Source organism: Oryzias latipes, chromosome 20 (genome assembly GCF_002234675.1).
Source record: "Oryzias latipes chromosome 20, ASM223467v1".
NCBI classification, from domain to species: Eukaryota; Metazoa; Chordata; class Actinopteri; order Beloniformes; family Adrianichthyidae; genus Oryzias; species Oryzias latipes.
In genome coordinates this window covers 17,881,408-17,897,040 of record NC_019878.2, presented here as the reverse complement: position 1 = coordinate 17,897,040, position 15,633 = coordinate 17,881,408, and the positions used below count along the sequence as shown (strand labels likewise).

The 15,633-nt window shown below is 38.5% G+C and overlaps 4 protein-coding genes across 5 annotated transcripts; 1 reads left to right on the top strand and 3 right to left on the bottom strand.

The window, feature by feature from the left end:
* Positions 1 to 313: 313 nt before the first annotated feature.
* LOC101165601 lies at positions 314 to 2,360 on the bottom strand. Its single transcript, XM_004081073.4, has 7 exons — positions 2,146 to 2,360; positions 1,878 to 2,022; positions 1,675 to 1,788; positions 1,323 to 1,467; positions 1,101 to 1,249; positions 883 to 1,022; positions 314 to 805 (listed from the first exon to the last, which is right to left on the bottom strand). Exons 1-7 carry the CDS (start codon positions 2,243 to 2,245, stop codon positions 654 to 656), a joined length of 945 nt encoding a protein of 314 aa, XP_004081121.1. The 5' UTR covers positions 2,246 to 2,360; the 3' UTR covers positions 314 to 653.
* Positions 2,361 to 3,715: 1,355 nt separating this feature from the next.
* Positions 3,716 to 4,533, bottom strand: nanos2 (protein). Its single transcript, NM_001160447.1, is given in 1 exon segment — positions 3,716 to 4,533. A coding segment is annotated over 1 exon segment (468 nt). The 5' UTR covers positions 4,509 to 4,533; the 3' UTR covers positions 3,716 to 4,040.
* A 646-nt stretch (positions 4,534 to 5,179) lies between these two features.
* On the top strand, positions 5,180 to 11,909 carry kpna1 (karyopherin subunit alpha 1). Its single transcript, XM_004081072.4, has 14 exons — positions 5,180 to 5,295; positions 5,914 to 6,047; positions 6,314 to 6,427; positions 6,529 to 6,628; positions 6,901 to 6,995; positions 7,110 to 7,241; positions 7,359 to 7,447; positions 7,546 to 7,645; positions 8,429 to 8,592; positions 8,782 to 8,860; positions 8,943 to 9,068; positions 9,163 to 9,290; positions 9,616 to 9,791; positions 10,016 to 11,909. The coding sequence occupies exons 2-14, from the start codon at positions 5,922 to 5,924 to the stop codon at positions 10,201 to 10,203; spliced, it is 1,617 nt and encodes a 538-aa protein (XP_004081120.1). The 5' UTR covers positions 5,180 to 5,295; positions 5,914 to 5,921; the 3' UTR covers positions 10,204 to 11,909.
* Positions 11,910 to 12,032: 123 nt separating this feature from the next.
* Positions 12,033 to 15,442, bottom strand: fam162a (family with sequence similarity 162 member A). 2 transcript variants are annotated; one of them, XM_004081070.4, is made up of 5 exons: positions 15,270 to 15,442; positions 14,568 to 14,645; positions 14,210 to 14,321; positions 13,044 to 13,152; positions 12,033 to 12,870 (listed from the first exon to the last, which is right to left on the bottom strand). In XM_004081070.4, exons 1-5 carry the CDS (start codon positions 15,310 to 15,312, stop codon positions 12,760 to 12,762), a joined length of 453 nt encoding a protein of 150 aa, XP_004081118.1. In that variant the 5' UTR covers positions 15,313 to 15,442; the 3' UTR covers positions 12,033 to 12,759. The 2 variants fall into 2 exon arrangements, with proteins under 2 accessions (XP_004081118.1, XP_011487254.1); XM_011488952.3 differs by having other exon boundaries at positions 14,210 to 14,324; positions 15,270 to 15,433.
* Between the last annotated feature and the right edge of the window lie 191 nt (positions 15,443 to 15,633).

Genomic DNA, 15,633 nt, shown 5'->3' with positions numbered 1-15,633 from the left:
TTTGAGTGGGTCGTTTAGTCCGTAGGATATTGTACAATCTCATGAATTTCAACGTTTTTAATATTCTGTATGGGCTGTTCAGGCTAGGCAGATGAACATAAATGTATTGATTATGTCATTAATATATATCTTAAAATCTCAGCAGTTGGAACATGACTTTTAATAAAGAGCAATTTTCCAAAAATGTTGAAATTATGAATACATTTTTACTATGAATAATTGACAATTAATTTTGCCTTTTTATAGAAAAACAAAAACCATACACTCATAATTCACAAATGGATTGAATAGCAGTAAAATACCAGTCAAATTGTTGAGCTAAATATTTTAATTTAAAGAAATATAGCAAATACAGAAATATGAACAGACAGACAAAAACAAAAAGTATCTATGAGAGGAAGAATGGGATTTTGCTATTGTGTTTTATAATTAACTGAGTTTTGAAGTGGATGTCACAATCAAAATATTATATATTGTTGTTGTTTTTTGACAGCTGTATTTCTATGGACAAGATCTTAGCTTACAACTCCATTTATCACAACACTTACAAACATATATTAAATAGAAACTTTTGACTTCTGCAGCAAAACAAGTGAAAAACATTATCAGAAACACAATAAATGAATTTATGTTTTTTTTTTTTACCAAACATCTCAAATGAAAAACGTCTTCTGCTTTTCTGCTATTTCCATTGGAGTCATGACGTCTGGGTCTACATCCCTGTACAGCGGCTTTTTGACTTGTCTCCAGGCGACCAGCAGCAGACGTACAGCAAACAAAAGGCAGGAGATTCCCAGCAAGGAAACTGTGGTGGAGATAAAATAAAAGTTAAAAAATAAGAAATATTGCGGAGTTTTAAATAAAAAGATTTGTTCTCCTCACCAACAAAGATGTTATTGCGAGTGGGAGCAGCAGGATTGTAGGTCTTTGTGTACACGCCTGTCAGCGCCCAAATCACAACAGGGTAAATGGAGAGAATAAACCTCACGTGTTTGTCGAGGACAGAGTTTTCCAGGATGAACCTGAGAGAAAAAGGGACACATTGTCTCTGCTTGTTCCTTTTGAAACCAGTATTTTATTCGTCCATCGTTTCCACTCACCATACAACCAACACCACAGTCAAAATGGAAAGGGAAGTAGTGGAGGCGTCGGAACTGGACACACCGCTGTCATACGCTAACACAATATTTAGGTTGATTAAGGAAGCTATGGTTGTCCATGTGGCGTATATGGCGACACCATTTTGAATCTGTGAAACAGAAAAGACTTAGATGTGTTGTAAAAGTAGGGAATAAAAACCTGCTGCTCATTCATCAACTAACCAGCAATCGATGGAGCCACAGGTCCACTTTGTGGTATTTGTTGAGCCATGCTCCATACTTGCTAAGCCCCCAGCAGGAGAAGAATATAACAGCATAATTTGTGAGGGCAATGAGGATGAGGAAGGCCAGGGCAGCAGGCATGATCCTGTAAAAAAATAAGGTTAAAACAATACACAACAAAACTGTTATTATCCCTTATGTGTATCTAAGTTTCAGTTAAGCGCATTAAATAATATGTTTCTGGATCGTTTGACTTAAATAGTTCCAAGGGGCAAGGATAATCTGGGATTTGGAAATTCTCTGTCAATAATTTAAAGTAATAAATGTTGTCTTGATGTTTAATGTAACTTACCGTCTATCCCACAGAAACAGCCATCCCGTATTGATCGCCAGATTTAGGCACCAAGCCCCGAAAAATCCATGCGGCAGCACAGCGGGGCTGCAGTACACGTAACCATAGGTGTTCCTGCACATCACACATGAGACGAACTGAAATGTAGACTTTGTCAAACATTTTTATAGGCTGCTTTTTATGTTCTCGTGGCTTCTTCTTACTTTCTGAAGAGACCAGAGAGGATGTACAGCAAATCTAATGCCAGAAACATATAAATGACACCCCAAATGCTGAAGGTCCAACCGGAGGGTGTGATCTGGGTCACAAACTCATTTGACACGTTACTGGTGCTGTACAAGAATGGATCTGTGGCACAGAATCAGATATGACAGAGCATACAGTCAAACAATCTAAAGTTTACATCTGGCAACTTTAGTCCTACTTGTTTGAAATCAAATAGTGAAACATGACAACAAAAGTTAGACTTACAGATCCCAGGTCCAGCGAGAACAGAAAACACCATTGTGATGATGTAGACGATCAGTGACAGCACAATGGCAACCAGAAGGCTGATGTTGTGCTCCCCCATTGCTTCCAGTTCAGCCTTTCAGAGAGGAAGTCAGCAGAAAAGTGAAGAGAAATGTCTAAAATCTGCCTTTATTTACTAGATGAACCTAAGAGGCTTGGTGCCAAGGAGGGACTTGCTCTCATTTAAAAGGAATTGGTTTTGTAACAGCAGCGCTTTTATTACACAATCGCACGTGTACATGAGTGAAACTTACATCACCATAGATAGGAGGTGCATTATGTAGCTATATCTATTGTTCAAAAGTGATGGAAAAAAAGAGAATGACTAACTTCTTCTTTACAACTGTGTTCTATAATTATAAAGATGTTATATAGGAAGACTTTGCCCCAGTAGCCTGTTTGGTAACATGGTCTTTATCACCCATCCCTGCCTGACCCTGCCCCACCAGGTGAGAGCAGAGTTTGCGCTTGAATAATGAATAATCTCATCTTTACATTATGAAATATTAATTCAGTGCCATGTTTTTGTTGGTTTTCATAGACATGGCTGGCTCTTATAGCAGACAACTGTCTCTATAAGTTGTCAAGACGAACAGGACAAACTTGTTTTACAGGTAATCTGTAAAAGGAAACTGCCTTGCATTCTGCCCTGAAGCGTTTATCCATTTGCAGCATTGTATTTAAACCATTTTTATCTATTTTCTTTAGAGAATTTATACATTTTCACACGTTTTCATGCTAAATATCCCATTTTTAATTGTTGCAGCTGCATATCTTTTATTTTTTTATAGGGCTGTACTGTTTTAACCAACCATATTGCTTTTAAAATGCATGATTAAAACAAAAATATTCCAATCAATATTTTTAAAACAACAAATCAACACTTTTATAATAGATACTGGTATAAATGTTATCGTCTTTTGTAATGTATTTTGTAATGACTCATAGGTCTTTGGATCAAAATTCCTTAAAATGCTTTCATGTCAAGTCTGCGAACCAAATAACTACATTATTATTACATGACATTATTTACTCATTTGTTTGTTTAATCTGATATCTCGTGAGCTGTAATTGTAGCACTTGTCTCTTTTCTTTGAGTTACCACGATGAGTAAATTTTTCCCTGTGAGATAAATAAGGTTTAAAGACCAAAAAGACAGAGCCTTAAGGATTTGGTTAATAACAAAGCTTGATATAAGCTTTTTTCATCATCTAAAACCCCAAAATCAAGCTTAAACAAATTAGGAGACCTTTTAAACTATATTTGGTTAATAAAAAGCTTGCCACACAACATTCCAGTTTTTATTTTATTTGATTTGTATTTGTCAAAGGCATCAAAACTGATTTCACAGCAGTTTCGGTTTGGTCTCAAACACGAGCTTTTAAGTTATGAAATGGTGAGTTAATCTTCACACGAGTCTATAAATATTGTTTACATATATCTCCACACCTCAACTTAGGTCCAACCAAACATGCAGGAAAATATGACGTCATCGTGGCTGAAAACTTTAAAAAGACAACTTCTCAAAAAAGTTTTGAAACGATTTATTGTTGCTTCAAAACCTTTTTTCAAAAAATATAACATTTTGTATCTAAAACACAACAGACTTGTTTTTAAAAAAATTATGAAAGGTTATTTAAAAAACGGAAAATGTTTTCAAAGTAAGAAATCACCTTCTTTAGCTGCAGATTGACAATCAAGCAGATTTTTAAAGTCAAACATGAACCAGCTCTGAAACTGCTATAGACTCTAAAAACTTGTAACGATGATTTCGGTTTTTCCTTTGGTGTTTAACTGAAAACATTGTCTCAACGGTGGATAACTGGTCTCTTCAGTGGGATCATCATCATCATCAGTTACCAGAACTTGTTGGCGGGCAGCATCCTCGCAGCATCCTCTCTCTGCGCTTGCGGGCAATACTTGCGCGTGTGAGCGCGGTCTCCGGTGGCCCCGCAGATGGGACAGGTGTAGTTTCGGAGGATGGGGCAGGTGACCTTCCTGTCGTCCGACCTGAGCGCGTGCGAGCGGTAGACCTGCCGAGTCTCGCCGTTCTGCTTGCAGAAGCGGCAGTAATCTGCGGGGCTCCCGCCGCAACTGGTGTCCGAGAGGCTGCTGACGGAGCTCGTCTCTGCGGAGCTCTGCGTCTGGATGATGCGCCACGGCGCCGCGGGTTCCTGCTTCGGCTTCTCGGGGTCGACCTGCCGCCGGTTGCACAGCCTTTGCAGGAGTGCGCCCAGGTTCATGTAGTCGTGCCACATGTCAAAGCAGTCCTCGCTGAGGACGTGCGCGCTCTGGACATCCACAGTTGTTTGCACCGAGGCCATTTTTGGAACACAAATTTCGATCAGTTCCAAGTTAGTCTGGAGAGTTTTAAATTTAAATACTTTCAAAATAAAACCTGAAACAATGATTGCAGATGTTTGGGCACTCAAAGGCTTTGTTCTTCAGATTATTTTACAGGTGTATCAATTCGTACTTTTAGGAATAAAAAGGAGGTTAAATTAGGCTAAAAAAACTAATTTAAGAGCTATTTTTGGGATGCAGATTTGAATGTATGCGCCAATTAGGCCATTGTGTTGGTTCTGTCTATTGCTTAGCTTAATTTTTTTATGTCATGATCCTAATTTCTTTTTCCTTTGTTGAGAAGTATCACTTTTAACATCTGTTAATCTTTTGCAGCCCAAACATTTAAGGCCACTTCATCATTTGGATGGACACGGTGTCCACCTCGGGTCATTTAAAGACCACAGGCGCCGGATCGTCTAGTCAGGGCCACTTCAAAAACATTTAAAAACACACCTGCACGCGGGCAGGTGTTGCACACACGACCCCTCCTTGAAGTTTGAAAGCACGATTTCAGCCATTGATTGAACTGCGATACCCACATACCGACTGTGCTTCAAAAAGAAACTCCATCATTAGAGTTTGTGTCCATTTTTTTTGAAAACCGCACAACTATTCACTTGTTTACCAGGGCCAGCTCCTTGTGTGGGTGGAGCCAAAGGAGCGTCACTGAATACGTTTATTTGACGCATGCGTAGTGGCATACCGGCGACGGCAGCAGAAGCAGTGGCTTAGCGATTTAGGGGATTATAAAACCTAAACTGACAGGTATGTATAATGTATCTACACATTGTTGTTCTATACTTTTACCGCTTTTAGATTACGAATAAATGATTTTAGTATGTGTGTTTAAAAGTTTGGTGACAAATAAGCTGTTAAAAGGCATGTGTTACTCGGGGTTTTCAGCTAAGCTAACGTCAAGCTAGCTCGTTAGCAGCAGAGGCTAGCAAGAGCTGTGACATCAACAAGCTAATCATGTGGGAAATTAAGTAAATAAGCATTTTTTACTATAGACTGTTTGATGTCTTGATTTCTAATGAGAACCCATATCTCTCTATAAATAGAAAGAAAAGTCATTTGTTCCACAGTAATGATTTTGGTATTGGGCAAACATGCCGAAAGCTAGCAAACTATAAAGCTAACTGCTACAAGCCCTTCTGACAATCTTGAGTAATATGTTCGAGACGTCTGAAAACGACCTGCATTCTTGGTTTTGCTATACATTGCGGTGATTGTCATGAAAACCTGAAGAAATACACAGAAGAATGTAAAAGAAAATACAGACATTACAATACATCTACAACATGTGGGTTTTCCAGGATCTGTAACACTAAAGTTCTGCACCACCGGGACTACTAACGAGACTAAAATTCTTCATTTTCTCAGGCTACAAAATGAGTCAGGGGAAGGATAATGCACGACTGAAGAGCTACAAGAACAAGTCTCTCAACACAGATGAGATGAGAAGAAGGAGGGAAGAGGAAGGCCTGCAGCTCAGAAAACAGAAGAAGGACGAACAAGTAAGTAAAGTGTAAACTTTATATTCATCCATCAAACACAATAATTTAGTGTGTTTTCCTAGCTTTTTTCCCCCCTCATAAATTGCTTAGGTTTTTACAATATGGAATTGTGTTACTTCCATATAAGACAAGTAGAAGATATACAAACTGGTAACAGCAGTTATTTTTGTTATGCTGCTTCTTACCTAGTCAAAGTACATATAATAATAAAACCAAAAGATGCTGTACTATTTCTTTGTACAACTTTAAGGACTGTGTCTTTGCAGCTATTTAAAAGAAGAAATGTTGCCACTGTGGAGGATGATGGTGCCCTGGAGGATGATGGAATGGCAGATAGTGGTTATCTGGAATCCCAGGCTAACAACATGGACCCATTTGGGGTGAGAATTAGCTCAATAAAACCTTTTTTATGGTGTTGTTTGTTGCATCTTTCACAATAAATTTGACTGATCTGTTATTGTTTTTACTATGTTCTGCAAAGGGTGGGGTCATTTCTGAGGACATGATTCAGATGATTTTCTCCAGCACTCCAGAGCAGCAGCTAATAGGCACACAACGCTTTAGAAAACTCCTTTCTAAAGGTAAAGGTCTAGCTGAATGCCAGCCTGTTCTATATCGCATAGAGCGATGAACAAATGCATCAACACATTCTACTGTTTAACTAGAGCTAAACAGCCTTGTAAGTTATCTAGAACTAGAAACAATCTTGATCATGTTCAAATTCAATTTGCTGCATCATCTTCATTTCTTTCATTTTTTTTTAATATTACAAAAATAACGAAAGACTGTTCTGATTTGATTTATTTTTAATTTTTAATTAAATAAAAATTGTCTCAATTTTTGTCTCCAACAGAGCCCAATCCACCTATTGATGAGGTCATTGCCACTTCAGGGGTGGTGGAGCGTTTTGTTGAGTTCCTAAAAAGAAGAGAAAATTGCACATTGCAGGTAAAGTGGTTTAATGCCTGAACAAATGCAGCTAGTCTAGTAATCATGAGCTATAGTGTTTTAGATGGAGTTTTTTTTGTCTGTCCTGACATAAATTGGTCGTGTTTTTCTTAGTTTGAAGCTGCGTGGGTTTTGACCAACATTGCTTCAGGCACATCCCACCAGACTAGGGTCGTAATCCAGGCAGGAGCTGTTCCCATATTCATAGAGATGCTCGCCTCGGATTTTGAAGATGTGCAAGAACAGGTGAGGGACATTTTTGTTGTCAATATTTATCTCTTTTCATATTCTTATTTTCAAATTATTACATATTTCGTAAATTCGTTTTTTTATGTCTAACTTGAATTATTTCCTCTTCTGTAGGCAGTGTGGGCTTTGGGTAATATAGCAGGTGATAGCACAGAATGCAGAGACTTTGTCATAGACTGCAATATTCTACCATCCCTGATCCAGTAAGTAGCAGATTATTGTTAAACAGCTCTATGGTTCTCGTTTCACGTGAGATAAATATGAACAAGTCCATGTTTGAACATCGAACTCCTTTTTTCAGATTATTGGCTAAACAGAATCGTTTAACAATGATGAGGAATGCAGTTTGGGCACTGTCTAACCTGTGCAGAGGCAAAAATCCTCCTCCTGACTTCTCCAAGGTAATTTCTCAAGATGATACTTAACATGTCTCTCATTCCCAAAGAACAAGTTAAGTTAAAAACCATTGTTGGTAATTATTTACCGACCCTCCAGGACTTTCAGATGTTGGAATTGCACACTTGCAACTTTTTCTTGACATTGCAACTTTACCCAATCTCTGTAACTTGGAAAAAGTTTTACTTGTAAAACCCTTTCTGCCAATCAAGTTTAGAGGCTCAAACATGTACATCATCAGTCTAACCAATCAAAGGTGCCAACATGGCTGGTAAAATCTCTGTTCCCTCCACAAATCCCAGCTAAAGATTGTTTTTAGCGGCGCAGCCAGCTCCCAGCGGGTTTTGGTGTTGGACGGTGTAAAATCTACAGATAATAACGAATCTTGGAGACTCACATTTGTTCAACATAAGTGGCACGTTTTTTATCATAACTCACTACATCTCCCAAAGTTCATTGGGTTAATGCAACAGTATCTCTTTCTGTTCTAATGTAACTATATTGCACAACAAAAGCAAACATTAAACAGTCTTGGATACATTTTTACTTTAGAGCAACTGGAAAAAAAACAGCATTTTAAAATGTGTATGTCCTCTTACAGCCTTGTGTTGGAAATTATTGAAAAATGTCAGAACTTTTAACAAAACTGCTTCAAATTCAGGCTTTTTGTACCGCAACAATAAAAAAAATGCCTGTGAGGTCCTGGAGGGTCTGAACTGAAAAAGGAGCGACATAAGATGCTTAATTTTGTTTATTTCTCACTACTCTTGTTCTCATGTTCTCCATAGGTGTCCCCCTGTTTGAACGTGCTTTCTTGGCTGCTGTTTGTCCATGACACAGACATCCTTGCTGATGCATGCTGGGCACTCTCCTACTTATCTGACGGCCCAAATGACAAAATCCAGGCTGTTATTGACTCAGGAGTTTGTCGCAGACTGGTGGAACTGCTGTTGTAAGTAAAAGATAAAAATACAATAAAGATTTTGACAGAGACTTTAAATGAAGATATTTGGGGTTGAAAAAGCATGTTTTCAGTATTGAGGAATCTCATGCATGTTTTTGCCCTCTTGTATGGATTGAAATGCTAGATTTGGATTTATTGTGAACATTGTTTTGAAATTTATCAATGGTTCCCCTCTAGGCATTCTGATTACAAGGTGGTTTCCCCTGCTCTGAGGGCCGTTGGAAACATCGTCACTGGAGATGATCTGCAGACACAGGTAAGAATAACTTCACAAACTAAGCTAAAGTGCCTTTTGAGTTAGAATTGTTAGATTCATTTTTAAATTGGTGTCTGTCTAGGTGATTCTGAACTGCTCAGCCCTTCAGTCACTACTTCACCTGCTCAGCAGCCCCAAGGAATCTATTAAAAAAGAAGCTTGCTGGACAATCTCTAACATCACAGCAGGGAATCGAGCACAGATACAGGTTTGCTTTTCATGACACAAGCGTGTTGGCTTGGGGGGAGTAATTGCGTAACTTTATTGTACCGTACCTAATAACTGGGTTTATTTGTTCACAGATGGTAATAGATGCAGGTTTGCTGCCACCTCTCATTCACATCCTTCAGGTGGCGGAGTTTCGCACGAGAAAGGAGGCAGCATGGGCCATTACTAATGCCACTTCTGGAGGTTCTGGAGATCAGATTAGGTAAGACGCACAGTTCAACACAATGTATTTAGCTGATTCAGATTTATTTATTTTTAATAAACATATTGTGGCTTAATTTATGCCATTAGAAAAGTAAAAAAACTTGATACTTAATTAAACTGCATCTATCCGACTCTTCTCTTTACAAAGAAATTAAGTCAAAGCTTCTAAATGCTGTTCATACTGAAAGTCCCTCTAGACAGACTTTAGCTCTGAGTAAGCATGTTTGGTTCCTGACTAATGCTGCGCAAACACAGTTGATCCTCAGAGGTTTATTCTGAGTGATATAACACCTGTCCTTGTCTGTGTGCACTGCCCCCTGCAGGACTCTTGTGGAACTCGGTTGTATAAAACCTCTGTGTGATTTGCTCACACTAATGGATTCCAAAATAGTTCAAGTGGCTCTAAATGGTCTTGAAAACATCTTGCGACTGGGAGAAATTGAAGCCAAAAGAGGTGGTGGAATCAACCCTTACTGTGCCCTCCTGGAGGAGGCCTACGGTGAATGTTCACACTTTTGAAAGAATTATATTCTTGGAAAGAAAGTTATTGCTCTGCACAATAAGATATAGATTAGTTTCATTTATTTTTAAAATCTTATTAAAATAGTTTTTTTTCTTGCATTAGATTTAAACATTCAAAGATCTTTATTTTTTGTTATTAAGCAGTCATAATGAACAAAAATAACGGTCAGTTTCATTCAGCCCTTTTCCTATTTCTCTTAGGCCTCGACAAGCTGGAGTTCCTCCAAGGTCACGAGAACCAGGAAATCTACCAGAAAGCATTTGACCTGATTGAGCGCTACTTCAACAGTGAAGATGAAGACCCGTCTCTGGCCCCGGCCGTGGACCTGCAGCAGCAGCAGTTCCTCTTCCAGCAGTGTGAAGCCCCGATGGAGGGCTTCCAGCTATAATGTTAACCCTTCGCTCCTCCTGAGCTCCTCCGTCATTCCCACCTATGTTCACTTCTGTCAATCTCTGCCCGCTGGCAAGATCAAGGGTGGTGTTAGCTTCCAGCAGCCGCTCCTCAACGTGCTGTTAGCGAGGTGGGATTAATCATAATTGCATTTATTTAAAAGAGAAAAAAAAAAAGAATTTAAGACAACAAGAGCACGCGTGTCTGCATACGTCGGACATGGGTCAGTTTCTAAAGAATAATCAGCCAGTTTGTGAAGGTTCTGCTTATTTTTCTGTGTTGTGCCGACTTTCTTAGAATTTGAACCTTTCATGACCCGCTCCGGTTCCTGTATACCCCACTAGCACATTCTAACACCACTCATTTCTCTTTCGATTACTTTCCGTGCTCATCCAAATGGAGGATCCCCTCCACACTTGGCGGGTTTCCTGCTTCGTTTCTGAGTTGGTTGAAGTGTTTGGGCTGCACCACTTGTCTAAAGCATTAATGGACTTGCAAGACATACCTGGACGGGATCTACGCTCTCACTCCAGCTTCACGCGCAGAGAATAATCTAACCTGAACACTGGACTGACCGCACCATGTTGACCACAAGTTTGACTGTGCCCCTGGGGCGGGATCACGGGGCTCGGCGGACCTCCCTGGAAGGCACTAAAGTGACTTCAAAGCGTGAGATTGAATTCCCTTCTCTCTAATTGCGGATGGACAAATTAAAAACTTGACTTTCGCCAAGGAGTTAGAACTTGGCAGTAACAAAGCACACTGCTTGGATTCCCTCCTGGATCTCATATCATTCCTCTAACCAGTATTGGGATACCTTCACCTGCACAGGCTCCATTATCGAGTTTAAACTGCCTCCTGCCTTCTGGTGTGATGTGAATAAACCCATGGAACCATGGGAAATAGGAGTCTTCCCTTGCACTGAAACTATTGGACGGACTTGGACGAGACGAAAACGGACTATATAGAATCCTGGATTCAGTCCAGCAGCAAACCAGCGAGAATTTTTACTAAACCAGTTTCATTTGCAGCACTTTAGTTCTGGCCTGTTGCTTTGCTCATTGACAGGAATTTCCTTTTTCGCTTTTATTTGGATGATAACATTGCTCTTCCCCTCTTCTGGATGCAAGGGATAAAAGGTAGTGTACTGAGGGTGCCCCCCCCTCCCCGCTCTAAACTAGCTTACACTGTTTACGCTTTCTAGTTGGGGAATCAAGGTAACTGTGGACTAAAGCTGTCAGTAGAAAATGTGTCACAATCAGAGCATCATGCTGCCTAAACTAGACAAGATGTAGTTGCTTAGAAAAAAAGTTGACCTGAAAATATTTAACTTTCTGGCACAGGTTGAGGTAGTATTTTCTTTATTAATCTCAGCAAATCAATCTTTTTTTTTGGTACTTGGTGTGATGCGGTCTTTAATCAAAGGCCTTTTATTCTTAAATTGGGGGATTATTTCATGTCACGGTGCCATAATTTGATTAGAACACAAATTCTTCCCATAATCCAAACAAAACAAAATTTAAACTTGAAGAATCTTAGTGGTCCTTAGTTAGCACAACTGAATGTTTGTTTACCAAGTTCTCTTTATCATTTCATTTATCGAAATATCAGAAAGATGTCCAAATTATTTTTCTGTTCATTACTGTTGCATTGAGTTTGTGCATCTGTTGCCTGTTATTCCATTTGCATAAAAGATGTTTCATGAACTCTGAGTGCTAAGTGAGTCAATTTCATCGAAATAATGCACACTTTTCCAATAAATGTGCACAATTTGTGTTCTGTAGCTCAGAGGTCAGTTATTGAGCAACAACACAGAATTTAGGGTGATTCGTCTAAAACACTTTTTATTTAATTCCTTAAAATTCTACAAAAAACAAACACTTGAGTTTTAGCATATGGGTAAAAACCATTGATTGTATTTACAGGGTTCTTTTATCCAGTGAAAAAAAGAAGCATTAGTCCTGTTTTACCCGTCACCCCGCTCCACTCCACACTTCTACACTTGGTGCACAGCTGATTCTGGCACAGTCATTGTGATCGAGCAAACTGAAGGGCACAGGCATGTGAGAACACGCACAGCAGGCCAGCATGGGAAACAGAAAAATGCAACCACAACTAGAACCGAACAAGCCGTCACTGTAGGAAATGACATTTGAAATTCAGCGTTGAGGCATATGAAAAAAAAAAAAACCTTTAAATCCTTTTTGCCCCACTGGGTTTTTTATTCTTCATTGAAATGTCCAAATAATATAATTGGAAACAGACATTGTTCTATTTAAAATTCTGTTTTAACCTAATACATAAATTTCTTAAGATAAAACTTTGTTTTCAAGTTTTTAAATCGCAGCATAAGCAAAGCTGTGTTTTAAGGCTAAACTTATGGTTACAAAATATACAAGGACCGGTTTTGTGATGCATATAAACTACCAGTCAAAAGTTTAGACACAACTGGTTAAATGAACGAGTAGCTGCGTCCAAACGTTTGACTGGCAGCATAGCAGGAAGGATACTCTAGTACCAGGTGACCGTATCACATCTGATGAGTTGAGCCTCATCACTGAGCTTTTTCTGACAGAGCAACAGAATTCTCTTTCCGGAGTTCTTCTCTCCACTTGGCTTTCTTCTCCATGTTATAAGCTGTCAAAGTCTCATTTCTGCCTGAAGCCTGCAAAAAAATAAATACAAGAATTAAGTTTAAACACGTATTTAATAAAAATTGAAAAAAAGGACAACATATAGGAAGAACACAAACAAAAACAGATGAGAGCACTGACTTTGCTGTAAACTATGTCTGCTGGGATGGAAAAATTCAAATGTGTTTGAATGTCTGTGACTTACCCGTTTGCCCAGGAACACCATCACGCCACAGGCTGCTAGTGTGGCCGCAATCATCAAATAAGCAGCTTTCACTCTGAGTTTGTTCCTGGCTGAATCAATCATTTCAAACCTGTAGAGAAGGTGAGGATGAACCCCAATCATCATACCTGTTGGTAGTAACTCATTCAAAAAAATAGTCTACAGCAATGCAAATCATGTTTACAGTAATAATAATGTCAATGGCTTTATTAGTGGATTACAAGGAAAATATGATGAATCTTTCAAATTCATTATGACTTAAATTTCTGAGCTAAATTTCCAATTAAGCTTTTTAGGTCCAAACATTTCATTTTTGGGATCCAAATAAGCTGGTCTATTCAAATGTAATCAGTCATTATCTGCCTGCCTTATTGTTTGTTTGTTTATTTACTTACTTTAGGTGACTCCAGGTATCTTTCCTGTGTTTTCACTTTACCAGAAAGAAAGAAGTAATATATTTAGTTTAAATGTTATTATAGTAGATATTGATATTAAGTCATCTAAGTATTTATTTTTGTACATTCGTCTATATCATGTCTTGCAGATGCTATAAAGAAATTCATTCAAAAGTGACACTGGAGTTATGTAATTATAATTCTGGGACAGTAAAATTGTTTGGTAAGGGATTACAGTCCTTCAAAGCAACAATAACAAGTAATCTGTTCTGCATTAAAGTCATTATTATAATTGTTATTTCAGCAATATGGAAACTGCCCATCTTTTTCATTTATTTTTTGTCCTGTTAACAATGACTTGTATTTTTTGTACAATCAAAGCATCATTACCTGTTATGCTATCTTATTCCAGCGTCATATGTCAATATTTTTAATAGAAATCTAGTCACCCTATCCCACACGTTTGGCTTCATTTTGGTTACTTTACTCTGAAACGGCTGCACCTCCCTGCATGACAAGCAGATCTTTTATCACTGCAGCAGATCAGATGTGAGATCTCCACCCTGATGTCAGGGACTGCAGTAATTACCTGCATTCAAACAGATGCCTTGTGTGAATTATGGCCGTTTCAGAGGACCAGCCGCAAACGGCAAAGACCACTCATCCAGTTAGTCAGCTCTGTTCTTGTGATGCAGGGCCAATCAGACAAGAGTGTGCAGGGAGGTCTGGTATAAACAGGAAAACTCTACTTACGACACAGTCTCTGGGATCTGGTCGACGGACTTGAAGCGCCCTGACCACAAAAAGATCTTCTTGTCCCAATCAGATGGTCTGTAGCCTGGAACTTTGTGTGAAGGACGAGGCTCTGCTGGAAAGAACCCAATTATTAATGCGCAAGCAAATGAAGATCAAGTCTGTTTATTCACATACTTGACACTAATTTGTGATGCTTCTATGGTCCCTCCATTTCCTGTCCCCTCAATCCTTTGAGACTAAGAGCAAACATTTGTACTTTCAACTAAAGAAAGAACTCTGTGAACCCGGAGAAGAATGTACGACGAGCTTTGGTGTTGCTCTGAGGAATAAAGTGCAGTCTAACGGTAGAAAATACCATTTTGTGCGGAGACCGGAGCTGAAGACTCTGGTTTGACCTCCTGTGGTTTATTGCACATCCCTCTATGTCTCTGATCTGTAAAGACATGAAATAATACATAAGAAAATCACTGCTAAAAGAGGAAAAATAGATTTATTACTTTTCAAGGTTGTTAATTGCTGTTGTTTAGTTACTTTTACAGTTAATTTTAAACCTTGCCTGGAAAATAATCAGCTTTTTTTTAACTTATTTTTTAATTGGCTTTTTATTTCCTGTTCTTTAATTAACCCATGCCACCATTTAATTTAAATATTTCAGAAAATTTAAAAACAAAGACCAACAACATTAAACCTTATTTGTACTTTTTATTTACCATTCTTTAACAAACTTGATATAAAGTGACAAAAATGTTACAAAAGAGTTGTCAAAATAAGTATTAAATCATTTGGATGCTGATTTGTATTTCTATACTGAATTATTGTAGTAGATGAACGTTTATCTAATTGGTCAACTGTTAATCATATTATCTATAACCATTTACAATATTTACAACTGAAACATTAATACGCAAATCACAAAGTAGCACCAAAAATGCTAAAATAAGTAAATCAACCGCAAATTTTACACAAATTAAAGCGAAACTAAAGGTGCTAACACAACGAGCTGTTTGCTTCCTGATCAACGATGCAAGATTTTTTAAAGAAAATAAATGTTACAAACCCAAGAGGTTGCCGAAGGAAAGGTGATTTCTGAGGAAATTCATGATGCTTTCCGTTTAAATTTCAAAAATAGCAGCAGGTCTGCGAGATCATAAAAATCAGCGTGAATTAACTGCGCAGACTGCAACCTCCGCCTGCGACTGAAAGTCAATCCAATTACACAAACACAGGCCGAGGAGGCTGCGCGGTCTGCCTGCTCAAAAGTCTAATATAACTCCAAAGTTTGTTTCACAAGTGTTAGTTCAGTACTTCTTTACTTGTTGGTAGAATTTTTTTTCTTTTTTTAAGGTAACCATTTACACGTTTGAGGGACAACAAATACGGCTGTTTTAGCGTGTGAAAAGCCGAGAAAGACCGACTTCGAC